General features: G+C 41.6%; 1 protein-coding gene across 6 annotated transcripts in view; it reads left to right on the top strand.

The window, feature by feature from the left end:
• LOC119772986 (diacylglycerol kinase eta-like) overlaps positions 1-20,447 on the top strand; it is a 125,812-nt gene that overhangs the window by 92,157 nt on the left and 13,208 nt on the right. For all 6 annotated transcript variants that reach the window (XM_038269719.1, XM_038269718.1, XM_038269720.1 and 3 more), the window contains 11 exons: positions 2,316-2,422; positions 3,902-4,027; positions 4,878-4,980; positions 8,983-9,145; positions 9,236-9,344; positions 12,516-12,737; positions 12,820-12,911; positions 14,443-14,542; positions 17,056-17,368; positions 17,674-17,805; positions 20,307-20,441. In XM_038269719.1, the coding sequence (XP_038125647.1) occupies positions 2,316-2,422; positions 3,902-4,027; positions 4,878-4,980; positions 8,983-9,145; positions 9,236-9,344; positions 12,516-12,737; positions 12,820-12,911; positions 14,443-14,542; positions 17,056-17,368; positions 17,674-17,805; positions 20,307-20,441 (1,602 nt within the window). The remainder of the gene's footprint in view (positions 1-2,315; positions 2,423-3,901; positions 4,028-4,877; positions 4,981-8,982; positions 9,146-9,235; positions 9,345-12,515; positions 12,738-12,819; positions 12,912-14,442; positions 14,543-17,055; positions 17,369-17,673; positions 17,806-20,306; positions 20,442-20,447) is intronic.

Genomic DNA, 20,447 nt, shown 5'->3' with positions numbered 1-20,447 from the left:
AAAATCCACTAAAACTGAAAACCCAGATTACTTGCAAGAAGTGGACAAAGAAATGACGACAAACCAGTGACAGTGACATAGCAGGAGGTGTATATATGGGAGAGAGAAAGACCAGGCTAATCAGCAGACTGGGAACAGCGTGTGAACAGAGGAGTCTAGAAGGGAGTTAGGGGGAAAGGAAACTGACTCAAGAGGGCAACAGAGGGCATACAAGAAATACCTAAGAACTCAAATACAATTAGAAATAACTAGAACATAAAAATGGAAATAAAATCAATGAAAACTCAGAGATCAAACTTGAAGAGAGCCAAAACCATGACGAAGAAGAAGAATCTTTGTTTGCCCACTGAGCGATTTGCCCACGACCACCTTACGACGGCCGACTGAATTTCAAACAGGTTTGATTTTCTCCTGATTTTATGATTCCTGATGGGGAGGTGGTCATTAGAGGGTGATCGCCCCTCGTTACCCCCTGTACACCACGCATCATCAGGCTGAAAGTCGGCCTGATCGAAAAATTCTCGCACGACTGGATAGTCGGCCCAAACAGGGCAAAAAAATCATACAGTGTACGCCCGGCTTTATTTGTGCAGGGCAAGATGCCTTGAGGACCCAGGTTGAAAAACACAGACTTAGAGCATCCAGATTTGACACATTAACAGCTAACAGCAGGTCGGCCTTTACACTGAGGAGGATTCAGAACAACTTAGGGTCAAGATATGAGAAATCAAGAACAGGTTCAACAGGTTCAGGTCAGGAACAAGCTCTGCCATGGACCCTCCTGCTTCTACGATTTTGTTCTCAGCCAAACCAGGAGATGGTGCTTCTCCCTTCGTCTTTCAACTATCAGTCTCCTGAAGTCAAGTAAAGAGGCAACTGGATCACAGTAAGTCATCACGTCCGGTTGGTCTCAGTTCCAGGGATGTGGAAGACCTCCTGCCTGGTTCCAGGACCAAAAACTAAGCCAGCAGTCCTCAGTTACTATAGACCTGTTGCCCTGACATCCCACATCATGAAGGTCTTAGAGAGACTTCTGTTGGTTCACCTCAGTAAGCTAACCAGCAGCTATCAGGACCTGCCGTTTGCTTATTGCCATGGAGATGGAGCTGGTGATGTCATCATCCACCTGCTTCAACAAACCCACTGTTGTTTAGACGTGTCTTTGATTTCTACCAAACATTTAACACGATTCAACCTGACTGACTTTGGGAGAAACTCCAGCAGACTCAGGTGGAGGCAACAACAACCACCTGGATCCAGTGATGGGCAGTAGCGCCGCTACATGTAGAGAAGCTATTAGTTTAACTACATGTTCCAGTAGCTTGCCCAACACTGCCTGGATCAAAGACTACCTGACAGACAAACTGAAGGCTCAGCTGTCTGATCCAGCAGCACAGGAGCACCACAGGGGACGGTACTCTCTCCATTCCTTTTTCCTCTGTTCACCTCTGACCTCCAGGACCAGACAGAGTCCTGTCATCTGCAGGAATCCTGGGATGACTCTGCAGTCATTGGGAGCATCAAAGATGGAGCAGAAGCTGAGGACAGAGAGCTGGTGAAGCGCTTTGTGGCATGGTGTGGAAACAATCATCTGATCCTGAAGGTCAACAAAACAAGGAGATGATTGGAGATTTCAGGAAGAAGTTGAATCCTGTTAACATCCTGAGAGCAGAAGTGGAGGTGGAGGATCTATATCTGAAAACATGTTTAACTTGTAGAAATCTGTCCTGCTGTTTTTAAGAACTTTATCTGTAGGTTATGAGAACAACCTTCTTTCAAAGTGCAGCGCATTCGGAGGCAGCCATGCCTCACACATCTCCCCCCCTTTAGATGGGCTCTACCCTAACCCCATGTCATCCTACTGGAATGCTACAAATAAAGCAGTTCTTAATTCTGTTGTATGGAACTACGTACCAGGATGGAGGCGAAACAGCGACATTTTCAGCACAGAGCAAGCTGCTTTTCTTCTTCCATACCTGATATTTGGGAGACCCTCCTGGCCTGAACCATGCTGTGTGCGCATTGGAGAAATTATTCCTTGCATTTAACCCATCCTCTCGAGGAGCAGTGGGCTGCCATTGTGCGGTGCCCGGGGAGCAATCAGAGGTTGAGGGTCTTGCTCAGGGACCCAGAGTGGAGGATGTGGGATTCAAACCGGGTGCTTGCAACCTTCTCAGAACACAGGCGCACTGCTCTAACCCTTAGGCCAGCACTCCACTAATAGAACAGATCTAAATAAAACTGGGTTTTTCTGTCCTCAGGAACATCTAGCTGCTGTAGTAAAGGGTTATCAGTCCTATTTCTCTGTTTTTCAGTGTGTAAATTCAAAGCTCACAAACGCTGCGCTGTCAGAGCCACTAACAACTGTAAATGGACGACCTTAGCCTCGATTGGGAAGGACATCATTGAGGATGAGGATGGGGTGAGTTTAAGCAACTTTTACCGCTGTCATAAAGTGTTTCCTGCCTTTTATTTTTATTTTTTAAGCTTTTAAAGCCTCAGATCAGCAGAAAAATGTTGATGTTGAACAAAGAAAAACAAAGGAAATATAAAAAAATGTTGTGTTGTCTAGGACTCCCTAAATCTCTAACAGACAGGCCAAGACCATCACACTCCCACCACTATGTTTGCCTTTTTATGCTGCTCTTCTTCTTCCTGTGATAGTTTGGTACCAGGTGGATCATCAGGATGTTAGACCTCTGTAGCAGTCTAGGTCATTTGGACCCTCCCCCCCAGAAATGCCTTTAGAACTTCCTTTGTCCAAAAAATGATTCTTTTAGTTTGGTTTTCATTCAGCTGAAGAACATTTAGTTCGTCCATGCGTTGAATTCTTCTCTGCATGTATCCAAAGCTGGAGTAGGGTAATACTCACCAGGTGATGAACAGCAGGGTGTCGTCTGCATCGCCATGGTAACTGATGATGTTGTTTATTAAAGAAAAAATCCGCTCTGCAAGGAATAATCAATGGATCATTATTTATACTTAAAACTAATATGTTTGCGAAGATTTAATGAATTTAGTGTTAATTAGTAAAAAAATAAAAATAATAATAGTTTTCATCATTAACACTTAGTTTGGTACTTTATTTGACAAACATGGATGCCTCCAGTAAAGCACATTCACAGGAAAATTACTCTGAATTAAAAACACTGATCATTTATTGAACAGGATGGAATCATTTTATATTTAAATTACCTTTAGAAGTTTGAATTCTGAATATGAGCGACTTTTCCTTTAAGATCTGAGTTAGACGGAGATAGTGAATAGGAGGGGCCCTAAGATGGAGCCCAGGGGAACTCCACATGGGATTTCTGTGGTTCTAATGGAAAGTTCCCTGCTGATCAGGAGGATTTAAACCAGTCCAGGCCTGAAGCAGAGAGACAGAGCAGGTTTGAAGGTGTTCTAATACAATAAAGTGAGGAACAAACGTTGCCCTGAGGTCCAATAGAACCAGCGCCATGGATCTTCTAAACACCTGAAAAAAAGGTTTTTGACACTGAAAGACGCTGCTTTGTTTCTCATCTCTCCTGGAATTTCTTTAATTTGAGGCATTATGAGTTTCCTTTTCAATCCTTTAGCCTACTTCCTGTTGTCAGACTGGTTCTGTTGAAGCCATTTCTTGAAGCTACAGGTGTGGCCTAAACACATTAGAAATCAAGCTCACCATGTAGATAAACAGAGTTTAGTTATTCTTTAAGAAGAGAGGAATTACTTTTATGCTTTAAAATCTTTTTTTTCCCCCAATAAATGAAATCATGTTTATACATTACAGTAGATTTCATGTTTTTCCCGTTAATTTTTTCTGGCTGTCTGATGTCCCTGATGATCTGACACATCATGGCGAGCTTTACCTGAATGGATGGAACCGTCGTCAGTGACGCTCCCTCTGTTCATCCCACAGATCGCCATGCCTCATCAGTGGCTGGAGGGCAACCTGCCCGTCAGTGCCAAATGTGCCGTGTGCGATAAGACCTGTGGCAGTGTCCTGAGGCTGCAGGACTGGCGCTGCCTCTGGTGCAAGGCGATGGTAAGGCGTCTGTCACGTCCTCGTATAAATGGAACCACATGGAGGAACATGTTCATACATGAAATCCCCTTTATAGCGCGCTCAGTGAAATACTTTGAAAATCTCAATTTCAAGCCAATTGTGTTATTCAAATCCAGTACAAGACCTTATTACCTTTATAACATTCAATAAATATTGATATTTGGATGGCAAAAACGAATGTCAATGTAATAATAAGAAACGCCTACTTGCCCGAATATATTAAGAAAAATAACAAAAGTGCTTCTAGAAGAAAAAAGAAAAACACTGAGAGTGAAAGAAACATTTTCTTTGGTCCAACAAAACATTAGAGGCATTTATTCTGATACTGGCGCTGACATTTTTTAGTTTATAAACCTAAATATAATACAGTTAACTAGGCTTATTAACTTTTTAACTTTACTTTTTAACTTTTAAATGACCCTTTTAACTTTTTTTTTCTTCAACGTAATCTACAGTAGGTCATATATCATTCAGGGGCTCATCTAATCTAAGTAACAATACTCACTAAATTGGCAAATCATCTCATTTACCTACTTGAATTAAGGGTAAATACGCTTAATTTATGAAATTTTTAATCATTTCTTGATCGTTTTTGCAGTGGATGTAACACCAAGAGGCAGAGAGGGAAAAAAACACTCAGAACGCTCTCAATACAGATAGCTGCACCCACCCAATGATCGGTGGTGACATGTCCTCACCAGTCCTTCTGAGCGTTAGGCCTGTGCCCAGCAGCCCCGCCCCCCCTCACTACCAGCTCACTGCTGCATTCAGTCCTGATCGTTCTCACATCTTCTGTTTTGAATGAAGTGTTTCTGTTTTGTTGGTCTAGGTGCATACAGCCTGTATGGACCTGTATCCTCGCAAATGTCCTCTGGGTCAATGCAAAGTCTCCATCATCCCCCCCACAGCGCTCAACAGCATCGATTCCGACGGTAGGCATCACCTGCTCAACCCGCTGGCTCCCTCTGGAGGGCCGGGGCCAAACGTCTCACTCCACCTTCTCAGACACAAACCCTGAGGATTTCACCTCATTTTGACCTTTGACCTGAGGTCAGGGCCGTTATCCTCCCTCCATAAAGGCATCCACAGCCTTAGAGCGGCTCATTTAACCACGTAGAGACAGCTGTCCTCGTACGATCCGGTCTTTTAATGAGCCTCCCGCTTGTTGTAAAAGGTGTTTAACAGGGACGTGTTCCAGGAAGTAGCCTGTTTATAAATAGCTTTATGTGACAGGTGGCCATGCAGCTTAATATCGACGCCACCCGTGATAAGAAAAAAACAGTAGGACGCCAAAAACGTTACTTTGTTTTACATAATGAGCAAATTATAATAATACATCACTGTGGAGTTTAATTATATTTCTTTTTAAAGACAGAAATATAAGATATCTGCTGTGCTTGTGTGTTTTATGAGTCGACACCATTCGGGGTTAGTTTCTGCCGACTTTAAATATTTCATTTTTATAATTTATTGCACACTAGTTTTAATTCATTTTAAATCTTAAAGCCTAACCCATCTGAAGATTCTCAGTATTACGTAGGACTGGAATTTATCCTGCTGGAAGCTCTCATTTCCTCCAGTATTGCTGCAGTGAGCTCAGTCTGTTCACCTACCAACTCTTTCTCTGAGCCTGCTTAAAGTTAGCATCTCCATTGCATGATTCTGCCACCACCATGCTTAATAATGGGGATGTTAGGCTGGATAACTTGTTGCATAGAGGTCAAAGACTTCAGTTGGTGTCTTTGGACTGCAGCCCCTCTGGTGGGCTGTGTCTCCTGCTGGAAACTGCAAACAGGACTTCTTATTCTTTTTAACCATTTGATTTACAAACAGTGCATGAGGTGAAAAACAGGTCAAAGGTTGGAGGTTGAAAAAACAAGAATTTGAGTATAAAGTTCTTGAAATCAAGGATTTATTTAATATTGAAGCAATAGTGCTGGTGGACAGATTCTCCCACCTGAGATGCAGATCTCTGCAGCTCCTCCAAAGTCGCCATGATTTCAGTTGGCCTCAAACAGAGCAGCTGCATCGACACAAAGGTTCAATGAATCTGACAGACATCCCCTCCTGAATTCATTCATACCTGGAGGAAGTTCAGCTCCCTGAATTCTGTTTAGTGGATCAGACCAGTGGAACTACAATCCAGACATGGGCAATGTGGAGTCAACAAGTCATCTCCATGTCATGTATTGGTTCTACCCAGCCACTGAAGCAGGTGAGTCCAACCGTGAATTAACCTGTGCAGATTGGACTCACCTGGTTAATTGGCTGGGTAGATTAAATACATGACATGGAGATTACTTGTTGACTCCACATTGCCCATGTCTGCTACAATCTATAGCTTCTGTCTGGAAATTCATGAAACTCTGCATCATTTTCATTTACAGCGTTTTGCTACAACTTTCTGTTACAGTGTGACACCGTACATTATTGTGTGTACTAGATTGTTACTGTATGTTAGTGTGTGTTACAGAGTGGTACTGTGTGTTGCAGTGTGTTACTATATCTTACAGTGTGTCACTGTACGTTAATATATTGCCACTGTACACTCACCGGTCACTTTATTAGGTACACCTGTCCAACTGCTCGTTAACACTTAATTTCTAAGCAGCCAATCACATGGCGGCAACTCAGTGCATTTAGGCATGTAGACATGGTCAAGACAATCTCCTGCAGTTCAAAGCGAGCATCAGTATGGAGAAGAAAGGTGATTTGAGTGACTTTGAACGTGGCATGATTGTTGGTGCCAGAAGGGCTGGTCTGAGTATTTCAGAAACTGCTGATCTATTGGGATTTTCACGCACAACCATCTCTAGGGTTTACAGAGAATGGTCCGAAAAAGAAAAAACATCCAGTGAGCGGCAGTTCTGTGGGCGGAAATGCCTTGTTGATGCCAGAGGTCAGAGGAGAATGGCCAGACTGGTTGGAGCTGATAGAAGGGCAACAGTGACTCAAATAACCACCCGTTACAACCAAGGTGGGCAGAAGAGCATCTCTGAACGCACAGTACGTGGAACTTTGAGGCAGATGGGCTACAGCAGCAGAAGACCACACCGGGTGCCACTCCTTTCAGCTAAGAACAGGAAACTGAGGCTACAATTTGCACAAGCTCATGGAAATTGGACAATAGAAGATTGGAAAAACGTTGCCTGGTCTGATGAGTCTCGATTTCTGCTGCGACATTCGGATGGTAGGGTCAGAATTTGGCGTCTACAACATGATAGCATGGATCCATCCTGCCTTGTATCAACGGTTCAGGCTGGTGGTGGTGGTGTCATGGTGTGGGGAATATTTTCTTGGCACTCTTTGGGCCCCTTGGTACCAATTGAGCATCGTTGCAACGCCACAGCCTACCTGAGTATTGTTGCTGACCATGTCCATCCCTTTATGACCACAATGTACCCAACTTCTGATGCCTACTTTCAGCAGGATAATGCGCCATGTCATAAAGCTGGAATCATCTCAGACTGGTTTCTTGAACATGACAATGAGTTCACTGTACTCAAATGGCCTCCACAGTCACCAGATCTCAATCCAATAGAGCATCTTTCGGATGTGGTGGAACGGGAGATTCGCATCATGGATGTGCAGCCGACAAATCTGCGGCAACTGTGTGATGCCATCATGTCAATATGGACCAAACTCCCTGAGGAATGCTTCCAGCACCTTGTTGAATCTATGCCACCAAGAACTGAGGCAGTTCTGAAGGCAAAAGGGGGTCCAACCCGTTACTAGCATGGGGTACCTAATAAAGTGGCCGGTGAGTGTATGATATAGTGTTACATTGTGTTACTGTGTGTTACAGTGGTCTTGTTTTAGCTACAACTCAGGGCAAGTATTTTGCAACATATTCTTCATGCTGGGACTTAAAGGTAAATATGGCGACATTCAACTGGTCCCCATATGCTAAAATCCTGTTCTTTGAGTTGGGGTTAGTTTTAGGACTAAGGTGTGAATTCAGTTTAGGTTAGGTTTAGTGTTAGGTATATGTTGGTAACAGTTAGGGTTAGGGTAAAGGTCTGGGTTAGGCCATAGAAAATGAATGTAGGTCAATGAAATGCCTTTAAAACTTAGCTGAGCGTGTTATTGTGGTGGCCCTCTATATAAAATTCCAGACATGTTAGTAACATGAACAGACTTGGATAACTATGGATTTGGTACCATTTGTCAGGACTGTTCAGGTTAAAGCCTTCCTGAACCACCCGGCGCCGTCCTCTGATGGTAGCAGCATGGCGGCAGAACGAGGGATTCAGCATCCAGATGCTGAGAATGGAGAGAAGTTAAACAGCCAAGATGATCTCTATGCTCTCATTACATCGCCTCACATGCTCTGGATCCCCTCTGCCTCCATGAGGAAGAGCAAAGGGGCCGTTTAGTTTGATAAGGCTGGGGGGGGGGTGCACGAGCTGCGGCACGTGCTGGAATACAGTGGCTCCCTTCGCCTCCGCTCAACCTCTTCTTCCTTCATTCCTTAGCAACAGAGAGGCTGAGAAAGTGAAGCAGAGAGAAGAGAAATCAAAGGGGGGAGGGGGGTCTGTCATCACAGGGTTCTGCTTAAAGGAGCAAAGTGTCTCGCAGCGTCTCCCCCCCCAGATTGGCGTTTAGGGCCCAGCACATGTTTCCAGCATGTGTTGTCATCACATCGTCATAACAACCAGCGATAAACGACTTTCAGGAGGTTTAGGAAGGAAGCAGAGTTTTAAAGACCAACCGCCTGAACTAGCCTGACACTTCATCGCTCTCTGTTATTTATTGATCAAAACTTCAATAACTGCAAGTTAATTTAGATAAAACCTGCTGAGTCACTCTAAGGCGTTCTGACCTGGATGGCGCTCAAAGTGACTCTCAAACGTGAAAAGATTTCTTTTTCTCAGAGGTTACATAACTGCTGAATGGGAATTATAAATTGTTCATGTTTGTTAATTTTTCTGCAGGCTTCTGGAAGGCCACCTGCCCCCCATCATGCGCCAGCCCCCTGCTGGTTTTTGTCAACTCTAAAAGCGGCGACAACCAGGGGGTTAAATTTCTCCGGCGCTTCAAGCAGCTCCTCAACCCGGCCCAAGTCTTCGACCTGGTCAACGGCGGTCCCCACCTGGGGTGAGACACAGACCCGGCGGGTTCTCCTGCTCTCAGACGTGGGGCGGCGCCCTGCCTTACTGGGAATTACATCACGTGTTTCTCTGTCAGTTTGCGGCTGTTTCAGAAGTTCGACAACTTCCGGATCCTGGTGTGCGGAGGGGACGGCAGCGTGGGATGGGTTCTGTCCGAGATCGACAAGCTCAATCTGCACAAACAGGTGAGAACCAAGAGTCATGATGAGATTTCTATCAACGTAGCAAACAGGACGCAGACTGAGAGAAAGAAACGAGCATCCTGAGAGGACAGAAAGTACCCACCAGGAGGAAGAAAAATGTAATATTTATCCCCCTTTAAACCAGTGTTGTTTTAGTCAATGATAATAAAATTATTTAATTAATGCTCCTTTTTTAATGACGATAACGAGAACCGAGGAGATAAACATGGATCCATGACAAAAACATGACGGGTCATGGGTGTGAGTTTTCGTTGACGAGACTAAGCGGGTGGTCTATTAGACGTTTAAAGTCTCAGGGAAATCTTATTTAAATGGCAAATCATTCTGGTTTAACCCTTTAAAGCCCGATCCAAGAATAAAATAAAACAGAAAATTACTTTTTTTTGGTTTGAAGTCCTTATTTGGCATTTTACCAAAATGTGTAAAAAGAAAAAACAGAAATACATTTTTGATATTAATAATTTATTACTATGCGATAAGTCAAGATTATTTTTTGTGTAGTCTTCTACTGGCTGTTATCAGGTATATCTGATTGTGTACAATAGGATTTTGAGCAAAGTTTTTACCATTAAATTATGCAAAAGGTGTCAGACGCAAAACATTTCAGAAACCGTATGTATCAAATATTTGGCATTACAGGGTTAAACATGTATATAAATGTTCTCTTTATCAGACCTTATTTGTAAAATTTCTATATAAAAAAAAAAAAATCCTTTATTTTTTTCTGTTATCTTCTGCAGGCCAGTTAGTTCTACGTCAGCCTGAACACCTAAATTCGGCCAATCATATATCAACGGTCATCTGTCAATCAAATATTTTCGGTCATAGCATCTTGATTCATGTGTCGCAGCTAATATACGCAACGGTTGAAATCAGAATCCTTTCCTTTCCCATTGAGTTCCATCTGGAATGGAATTTCCCATTGGGAACCTGCTAGCACTAAGTTGCTAACTGGTTAGCAAGATGCTTCCGACAAACCGGCCACAACCAAACTTGCTTGCAAACCTTCCACCACAACAATCCCGCCCCCTTGATAATCGACCAATCAAATTCACTTTATTCACTCAGTCGGGCACAACTCGGGAGAATTCGGAACGGCTGCTTCCCTACGACTTTAAAATGCATCATTGTCCTGTAATCTAAGCAGTATCAGCCGTGCTGCAGGTATGTGGTGACACCCACCTGGCGTTGCTCATTCTGCAGCAGCTCAGATGGATCATGGCAGCAGGGAGAAAATAACCCAGAATGATCCGGTACGGCGCGCTGAACTCTGACTAACTCTGATCTTCCAGCTGTGCAGAAATGCGTCGTTAGCTCGGAGTCTGCACTTTACGCTCCGCTCTGATGCTTCGCTCTCAGCAGTACAGCTCCTCCTGCTGTCGCTACTTAATAAACTAGATGTGGCTGATCATCCTCTGCCAAGCGTAAAGAATCCCTTTGTCTAACTATCTAGATTTTATTTCTTCCAGCTCACAGGAGGTGATGCTAAACATTCCTTCATTTCTACCAACAGGAATCCCTAAATTATATCCAGAGCAAATATTTTATTGCTTTCTGTTTATTTCTGGATAAAGATCCAGATGAAAAGGTTCATAGATCTTTGAATATTTCTCTCATTGTTCTCATTTATATCTATTTAAATATGATGTAAATGTTTCCTTGTATTTTCATTAATACATTTTCTCTTTTTCCTTTAAATATTTCAACGTTTTAGATAACATATTCATTCATTTAGGGCTGGGTTGCCATGGCGTTACAAGGCAGTTATGGAGGATCTCTGTATTTTTTATATCAAACCCTGTGAATTTAAATCTACTTTGACTCCTGAGCAGCAGGAACCGAGGGGCAGATTGAAGAAATAAATGACCAAATAGAAAGAAGAATGTTTTTGTTCTTTGCTTCTTTGCAGTTATGCAGATTTTATAGATCTGTGTTTAATGCAGAATTCATAGCAGATCAGGAAGTGTTTGCTTTGGGATGGAAACCTTGGATGATAAAATCATTCCTTTATTGGACATTCTGTTAGCTTCTGTCTGCTATATTAACCAATAGGATGTGTTGAACTAGAACTGCTATTTTTAGCTTTTGTGAGACAATTTTTATAAAGTAGGGCATAAAACTGACATTTTTAAGTGTTAGTTGACTAAAATGTGAATAAAACTAACTAGATGGCTGTTAGAAACAACATGGCTTTAAACTTCGACACTTTGTTGAAAACGTAAACATCCCTGGAAATGACAGCCGCGCTAGCTTCATCTGTCATATGCTACGTTCAGACCGAACGCAGCAGGAGCAGCAAAAACGCACGTGCTGCTTTATTTTTGATGCTTTTACAGGTTTAGTTCTTTTTCTAATTTTTCTTTTTTTTCTTTTTTTTTTTACAGTGTCCTGTTTGGCAATAAGGCAAAAAGAATAATTCTCTTGATGCCAAAAAGAGCCCAACAGATTTTACTTTCACCAGTGGAGCATTACGGCTATCGCCATAGTGTTCCTCTTGATTAATGCATATAAATAGCTTTATTATAATTATGCTACCCAATCCTTTCTTTGCCTGGAACAATGGCGGATGAAATCCAGAGAGTCGTTTGGCTATTTTTAATGAATAATGCTACGTTCAGGCCGCTAGTGCTGGAAGCAACAAAGAAGCTTCTGCTTCATTTCTGACGCTTGTCCACATTAAGGTCAGACGTCCAGTAAAGATGATCCAGATGCTCAGAAGCTCATGACGCGCTGCTCCTGTTGCTCTAGACGCTGCAGGACCTTTAGATGTATCTTTTTGCGCGTCACCCATTGACTTTGCATGTAAACCTGCTGCTTCTGCTGCTTGCAGCCTGCATCAGGTCTTATTTCTAGTGGACATTTTTAGAGTAAAAAGCACCAGATAACCTTTGAAAACCAGTTTCCATTTCTGACTGGAAGGCCGCCATTACTGCAGGCGGCTAACAGGAAGAGGTTTGGTTCTATTTGCATCTCTTTCTTTATGAATATGAAACCTCAGAATCAAGGTAAAGGTCCACGTTCTCCATTTCTCTTAGGCTAGCAACGGCCCCAAACGGGACAGTCGGGTCTTAGCATGTTGTTTTGATTGAAGAGGCATGAACGTGCACCAATCAGCTAACGTGGACGCCGATCCACCCTCTGCCTGCCTTTCAGTGCCAGCTGGGGGTGCTGCCCCTCGGCACCGGCAACGACCTGGCCCGGGTGCTGGGCTGGGGCCCGTCCTGCGACGACGACACCCAGCTGCCCCAGATCCTGGAGAAACTGGAGCGGGCCAGCACTAAGATGCTGGACCGCTGGAGCATCATGACCTATGAGATCAAGATCCCACCGAAGCACAGCTGCCCCGCCACGCCAGAGGGAGCCCACGACTGCCAGGTACTGCCTAACAGAGCGACCGCAGCGGGACGGCCAGGCAGACATGGCACCTGATGTTTCTCTCTGCTCATTTCTGCCCCAGTTTCACATCTTAGCCTACGAAGACTCTGTGGTCAGCCACCTGACCAAGATCCTCAACTCAGAGCAGCACTCTGCCGTCATCTCCTCTGCCAAGTAAGTTCTTAGCGCCTCCATTTCAATGGAGACACACTAAAAGCTGTAGTCCTGTGTCTGTTGTACCAGAAGCAGAATTTACTGCTGTACCTGAACGCAACACACCTGCAACAGCAGGTAATGAAAAGGAAAATCAGACAGATTATTGAGCCCAGAGTGAAAAGCAGTGAAACAGTGATAGTGCACTTTAGAGACATACCATCCATCGCCTGTTTAGGGGCAGCGTAGTTGTTTTTATGGGTCACCGCCTGCATGTGTTCAGCTCTTCATCGCTGAATTCAGCTGCCTGGCTCTGATGTACTGCAGCCTCCAACATTCAGATCAACTGTTAAGGTTTTTGGTTTCATTTGATAATATTTGTTGAAAAATCATCTCCAAAAAGTCCTGAACAACCATGAGGATTGATTACTCTGATGTAACGATAATCAGATAAAAAACGATGCATCGGTCCGGCCTTATGTAGTACCCCCCCCCGCCACCAAATCCCACCAGCGCCAGTGAAAGCCACTGGTGGGATTTGGTGGCGCCATCTTGGTGCGGTCGACAGCTCCGCTCAATGTAATGTGTTGAGCAGGAACAAAATCAATTTTAATCCCCTTTAACTTTCTGAATATTTAACTAATTTTCACAGTTTTTTTTTTTTTTTGGCTGAAAACAAACAAATGGTTCAGTTTATTTACTAATTCTTAGTGTGGTTAACAGCAATAGAATATTCTGTTTATTTTCTGTTTTTCCTGTTCTTCTTTTTCCTCCAGAGGTGTGTGTGTGTTTTTTCACTACTAATGTTCTCTCACTATGTTTCACTACTGGAGGTGTTTTCTTTGTTCCTGAAAACGTGGGAACTGTAGATGAAAAATTGGCATTCTTATTTACAGAAATACACTATTATGCTTTGTGCCTGTAATAAAAAAAAGAGTAATAAAATATTATGATAGGATGGATGCATGTTGCAAACATTTATATACATTTATATATATTTATTACTAAAAACACAAACATACATGGTATACACAGATATATATGCACATCCTTCTATCTATCTATCTATCTATCTATCTATCTATCTATCTATCTATCTATCTATCTATCTATCTATCTATCTATCTATATCTATATAGATAGATAGATAGATGATAGATAGATAGATAGATAGATAGATAGATAGATAGATAGATAGATAGATAGATAGATAGATAGATAGATAGATAGATGATAGATAGATAGATAGATAGATAATGTGTATATATGCTGTTTATGTCATTCAAAGGTCTGATTACTCCACAAAGTTATCCATCGAACCGTCCGTCGCCGTATTTTTTCAAACAAAATACGGTGCAGCACTGAAGCGTTCTTCTTCTGTTCTGGTTAAACCAGCAGCTTAGAGGAACAGGGCGACCTCCCCAAGATGGCTCCTGTAATTCCTGCTCTGCAACAGTCAATGCGGGGTCTTCTCTTCTGTTATGTCGATGTGACAAACAGCCCAAAGGATTCTGGGGTTTTTTTTTTACTGGAAATGCTTTGTACTCCTCAGGATCCTGTGTGAAACCATAAAGGATTTTATTGCCAAAGTGGGGAAAGCGTACGAGAAAAGCACTGAGAACGTGGAGGAGTGCGACTCCATGTCCCTCAAAGTAAGTCTGTGAAAACAGAATCTCTTCTTCTTTCTGTTTGTTAATGTTTCAGTTTAGAATGTTGTGACGTCGGTTCATCTCTTTTCGTCCTGTTAGCTGATGAACGAGCTCAGTGTCTAAAGCCTCTAGCTGTGTTTTAGTTTCATCGTTTCCAGCAGCAGGACGGCTTTTACCAGCTGGATCAAGCTCACCTATAAAAACGGACAATGAAACTTTTCAAATTCTTCTTTTCCATTTGAAGTCATTAGTGGTCTATAAGTGGAGCTGCAAAACTTTGGTCTGAATTTAACGGCCCCTGGTCTAAACCCCGCCCCCTTTCAGGTAGCAGAGCGTCCATTTCATCCTGTTGGACAAGATATGTTGTTTAATAGTAGAGATGCGATATTCTAGCAGCACAGAAACGTCTTTTTCAGAAGTTTGTTCAAACGAATCAACAACAGGAGAGTTTTTAAATCAAGTCAGACAGAAAAATATAATTACCTCAAATCAGTTCAACGATTTTCTCTGCAGGATAAATGAAGAATTCACAGTAACTTAAGCTGGATGTCAAGATACCTTATAAAGTTTAAATCCAAAGTGCTTGAAAGGAAGAATGTTTATCCCTTTAAACACTGCAAAAAATTGAAATCTAAATAAGTCATTTTTTCTTGCAATAAGTGCATTTTTTCTTGAATTGAGGAGGTACTTGAGACACTTTGCCAATGGAACAAGACAATTTACATTTAAAATAAGAAAACACTATTGCATTGTCTTATTTCAAGTGCATATTATCTAATTGTCTTATTTTAAGACTTAGAATACTCATTCCATTGGCAAATTATTTTATTTACCTACTCAAATTAATGGTATATACACTTAATTTAAGACATTTTTTCTCAATTTTAGGTGGTTTTTGCAGTGTAGAGCTGATGCACTGCTAAGTACAAAGAGGATGTATGTACCCATAAACAATAGATTTAACCAGACGCACGGCGGTCTGATGCTGGGGGGGGCGCCGTAACGCACAGAGGAAGCAGACCGTCTACTTTCATTGTTGCTTCAGCGTCCTTCAACTTCATGAGCAAATACTGCAAATTAACAAATCTGAACCCAAAAATCATCTAAATAGATCCAAACTGGACCTGAAGGGTCGAATGCTGCGTTCACACCTCGATTTCACAGCAAAGAAGCTTCTGCTGCTTCATTTCTGATCCACATTAAGGTCAGACGTCCAGTAAAGTGAGTCCAGATGTGTCTCATGCTTCTGCTTCTAAAGACGAGGGAAAAATTTTTGATACACTAAAATATCCCAATATCTTCATATGCTGATATATTGCCATTTAAAAACATCATATCAATCTCTTTTACTAATGAAATATTGCTATATGTCATCGTTATGCTACGAAATCCCCCGAAAATTCACCAAATGTTGCCATATTTTTATATGTTGATATATTGACGCGGTATCGATCTATTTTACTAACAAAATCTCACAAGAATTTGCAAAATATCACGAGAGTTTGTAACAGAACGATGAAATTTCACGAGATTTTGAAGGTAAAATAGGTCAATACCGCGTTTTTAAAAATCAATTTGATATCAGCATATGAAAATATATTTGAGTATATTATTTTTCAAAGTGTCAGAAATGGATAAAAAAAACTGCTATTTTCAATGACTACTTATTTTTGTCCAGCTTTAACATCGGTATCGATATCGGTTATCGGCTACATGAGTTTTAAAATATCGGCATATCGGATATCGGCCAAAATCCCAATATCGTGCATCCCTAGTTAGAATCTATGTTGAAGTGAGAAAGTCCTCCTGAAAACATGATCTGTGCAGTCAGTTCATCCAGATTACCATCCTGCCTTCAAAGATTATTTCTCTGTGGGAGCCTCTCAGACCCCCACATACCGGCGCTGCGCTGTCACTGGGAATCCCCAGCAGCAGCTGCCTCAGGCCCGCTCGCCTCTCCAGGGTTTTCCCCTCCTGTTGGTGGCGGCTGGAAGTAGATGTTAGCGTTTTTCAGGTCTGTGCTACAAACTGCAGGCAGCAGGATAATAAAAGCCAACATATTCTGCCGGCAGGTTTCTACATTTGAAGTTAATTTAGGCGTTAATAAACTGTTTCAGAGGAGTGATCATAGCGCTCTGCATCAGCAGTGCTGCGTCTGACTCCCTGCCAGCTCCCAGATCAGCTTCTCTCATTTGTTGTTGCGGCGCGTCCAGCAGCTAAAGTTACATTTTTCCAGCAGCTGCTGCTTAACAGTCCTTAGAAGCTCGGAAGCTCAAAATGTGCTGCAGGACCTTTTGCTGCGTCCTGATGCGCGTCAACCATTGACTTTTCATTTAAACCTGCTGCTTCTGCTGCTCAGAGCGCCTGCGATGTGAACGTAGCATAAATGCTAAAACTGAACTGATGTGTAATTTATCGCCTTTAAGGGAGTAAAGGAAAGATGAAACGGATTTGGTACAAAAATACTAGAGATTTTACTTTTAAACATTGTTCTGCCTTAATGTCCCCCCCCCCAGTGCTCCCTCCTGAACGAGAAGCTGGACTCCCTCCTCCAGACTCTTAACGCAGAGTGCCAGTCTCTGCTCCCGCTCCCCCACTGCACCCCCCCCATTGTAGAAGAGGAGCAAGAGGAGGATGAAGACGAGGATGAGGAGGAGGCCAGCGAGGAGAGCCTGACGGAGCCTAAGCGGAAGCTGGAGGAGGAGGAGACGGAGAAAGGAGCAGGAGGAGGCTCCTCGCAGCAGCTGTTCAGGAGCAGGGAGCAGCTGATGCTCCGAGCCGACAGCCTGAAGAAGGCGGTGCGGCAGATCATAGAGCAGGCTGTGAGAGGTGAAGCAGCTGCTGCGCCTTTCACAAGTATTCACACCCCTAATCTGTCAGCTTCACGTTAAAACGTTTAACAGGAAATGTGGGACGCTAGCCGCCTTCCTTCATTTACCAGCTTCTTTATCCCCCAGCATGCTGCTGCCACCACCGTGTTTGAACGGTGTTTTTTCTGACCCAAATGGCTTCATGTCTGTCATTTCCTGTTTCAGTTATAAAAAGGGTGTGAATACTTTTGCAGAGCAGTTCTGGTTATTGTTACTAAACGTGCAGCGCGGCGTTCTCATTCCTCCTGCGTTTCCTGTCATCAGTGGTAGATGACCAGAACGCCCACGCGGATGACACGGAGCTCCCATCGCCCCTAGAGTTCAGGAAGGACAGCGAGGACGAGAACAGGGACAGCGAGAAGGACGAAGACACCAAGGAGCTGGAAGCCATGTCCTGTGAGTGTTTTAAGGTCGGAGGAGGAGAGAACGGAGAGGAGCTGAACGCAGCGCTCTGGGCTGCTCAGGCTCATGGAAAAATGCTCTGCTGACGCAAATCAGACTTCCTGTCATAAATAAAGGCAGAGATCAGAGCTAAAAGGAGAGGAGAGGATCGTTGCTGCTCTAATGTTCCACCTCCTGCTCCAGGCTCAGCTCGCTATCTTCTCATTCTAACTTTCTGCAACTTCTGTTGATTTAGAGAAGATCTTCATAAACCAGATAGAGGCTACAGGTCTGGTTTCTGTTCAGCCATCCCCAGGATTCATTCATTCATTCATTCATTCATTCATTCATTCATTCATTCATTTTTTCATTCATTCAATCTTTCTTTCATTCATTCATGAATTCATTGATTCATTTATTCTTTCTTTCATTCATTCATGAATTCATTGAGTCATTTATTCTTTCATTCATTCATGCATTTATTCATTCATGCATTCATTGAGTAATTTATTCTTTCTTTCATTCATTCATGAATTCATTGAGTCATTTATTCTTTCATTCATTCATGCATTTATTCATTCATGCATTCATTGAGTAATTTATTCTTTCTTTCATTCATTCATGCATTCATTCATTCATGAATTCATTGAGTCATTTATTCGTTCATTGAGTAATTTATTCTTTCTTTCATTCATTCATGCATTTATTCATTCATGAATTCATTGAGTCATTCATTCGTTCATTGAGTCATTTATTCTTTCTTTCATTAATTCATGAATTCATTCATTCATTGAGTCATTTATTCTTTCATTCATTCATGCATTTATTCATTCATGCATTCATTGAGTAATTTATTCTTTCTTTCATTCATTCATGCATTCATTCATTCATGAATTCATTGAGTCATTTATTCGTTCATTGAGTAATTTATTCTTTCTTTCATTCATTCATGCATTTATTCATTCATGAATTCATTGAGTCATTCATTCGTTCATTGAGTCATTTATTCTTTCTTTCATTAATTCATGAATTCATTCATTCATTGAGTCATTTATTCTTTCATTCATTCATGCATTTATTCATTCATGCATTCATTGAGTAATTTATTCTTTCTTTCATTCATTCATGCATTCATTCATTCATGAATTCATTGAGTCATTTATTCTTTCTTTCATTCATTCATGCATTTATTCATTCATGAATTCATTGAGTCATTCATTCGTTCATTGAGTCATTTATTCTTTCTTTCATTCATTCATGCATTCATTCATTCATGAATTCATTGAGTCATTTATTCTTTCTTTCATTCATTCATGCATTTATTCATTCATGAATTCATTGAGTCATTCATTCGTTCATTGAGTCATTTATTCTTTCTTTCATTAATTCATGAATTCATTCATTCATTGAGTCATTTATTCTTTCATTCATTCGTGCATTTATTCATTCATGCATTCATTGAGTAATTTATTCTTTCTTTCATTCATTCATGCATTCATTCATTCATGAATTCATTGAGTCATTTATTCGTTCATTGAGTAATTTATTCTTTCTTTCATTCATTCATGCATTTATTCATTCATGAATTCATTGAGTCATTCATTCGTTCATTGAGTCATTTATTCTTTCTTTCATTAATTCATGAATTCATTCATTCATTGAGTCATTTATTCTTTCATTCATTCATGCATTTATTCATTCATGCATTCATTGAGTAATTTATTCTTTCTTTCATTCATTCATGCATTCATTCATTCATGAATTCATTGAGTCATTTATTCTTTCTTTCATTCATTCATGCATTTATTCATTCATGAATTCATTGAGTCATTCATTCGTTCATTGAGTCATTTATTCTTTCTTTCATTCATTCATGCATTCATTCATTCATGAATTCATTGAGTCATTTATTCTTTCTTTCATTCATTCATGCATTTATTCATTCATGAATTCATTGAGTCATTCATTCGTTCATTGAGTCATTTATTCTTTCTTTCATTAATTCATGAATTCATTCATTCATTGAGTCATTTATTCTTTCATTCATTCGTGCATTTATTCATTCATGCAGTCATTGAGTAATTTATTCTTTCTTTCATTCATTCATGCATTTATTCATTCATGAATTCATTGAGTCATTTATTCTTTCTTTCATTCATTCTTGTTTTGGTTTAGAAAACATGCAAATATGACAGGTATGGGGCATTGCAGGCTAATAAAGAAGCCAAACGACCCCCATTCCAAAGGGGGGGACCCGTTCATCCGTTTCTATTTGCATGTTTTCTAAACTAAAACCAGGCTTTGTTGGGCTGCTGGATAAAACCTGGAACTAAACGCTATTTCTGACATTTTGGATTGAAAAATCTTCCTGGATGGAAGAGAAACGTCTTCAAACTTGGAAACAAAGTCCAGAGGATTGATTTTAACTTTTTTGGGATGACCCTGTGTTGTGTTTTCGGACCTCCTGGGTTCTGCAGTTCTGTGGAGAACTGAAGGTTTTTTATTTGTGTCTTCAGGTGCAAAGAGTCCCTGTTCTCCGACGGAGAGGAGGGTGAGCCGCAGCACCCAGTCTTATGGCCCCTTCACCATCACCCCCTTCACCACCAGCAAGGAGAACCTCCCTGTGCTCAACACCCGCATCATCTGCCCTGGTAAAC

Source organism: Cyprinodon tularosa, unplaced genomic scaffold (assembly GCF_016077235.1).
Source record: "Cyprinodon tularosa strain WSP-4 unplaced genomic scaffold, ASM1607723v1 ctg737, whole genome shotgun sequence".
NCBI classification, from domain to species: Eukaryota; Metazoa; Chordata; class Actinopteri; order Cyprinodontiformes; family Cyprinodontidae; genus Cyprinodon; species Cyprinodon tularosa.
The sequence above is the reverse complement of the archived record's forward strand: the minus strand, read 5'-3'. Positions and strand labels throughout refer to the sequence as shown.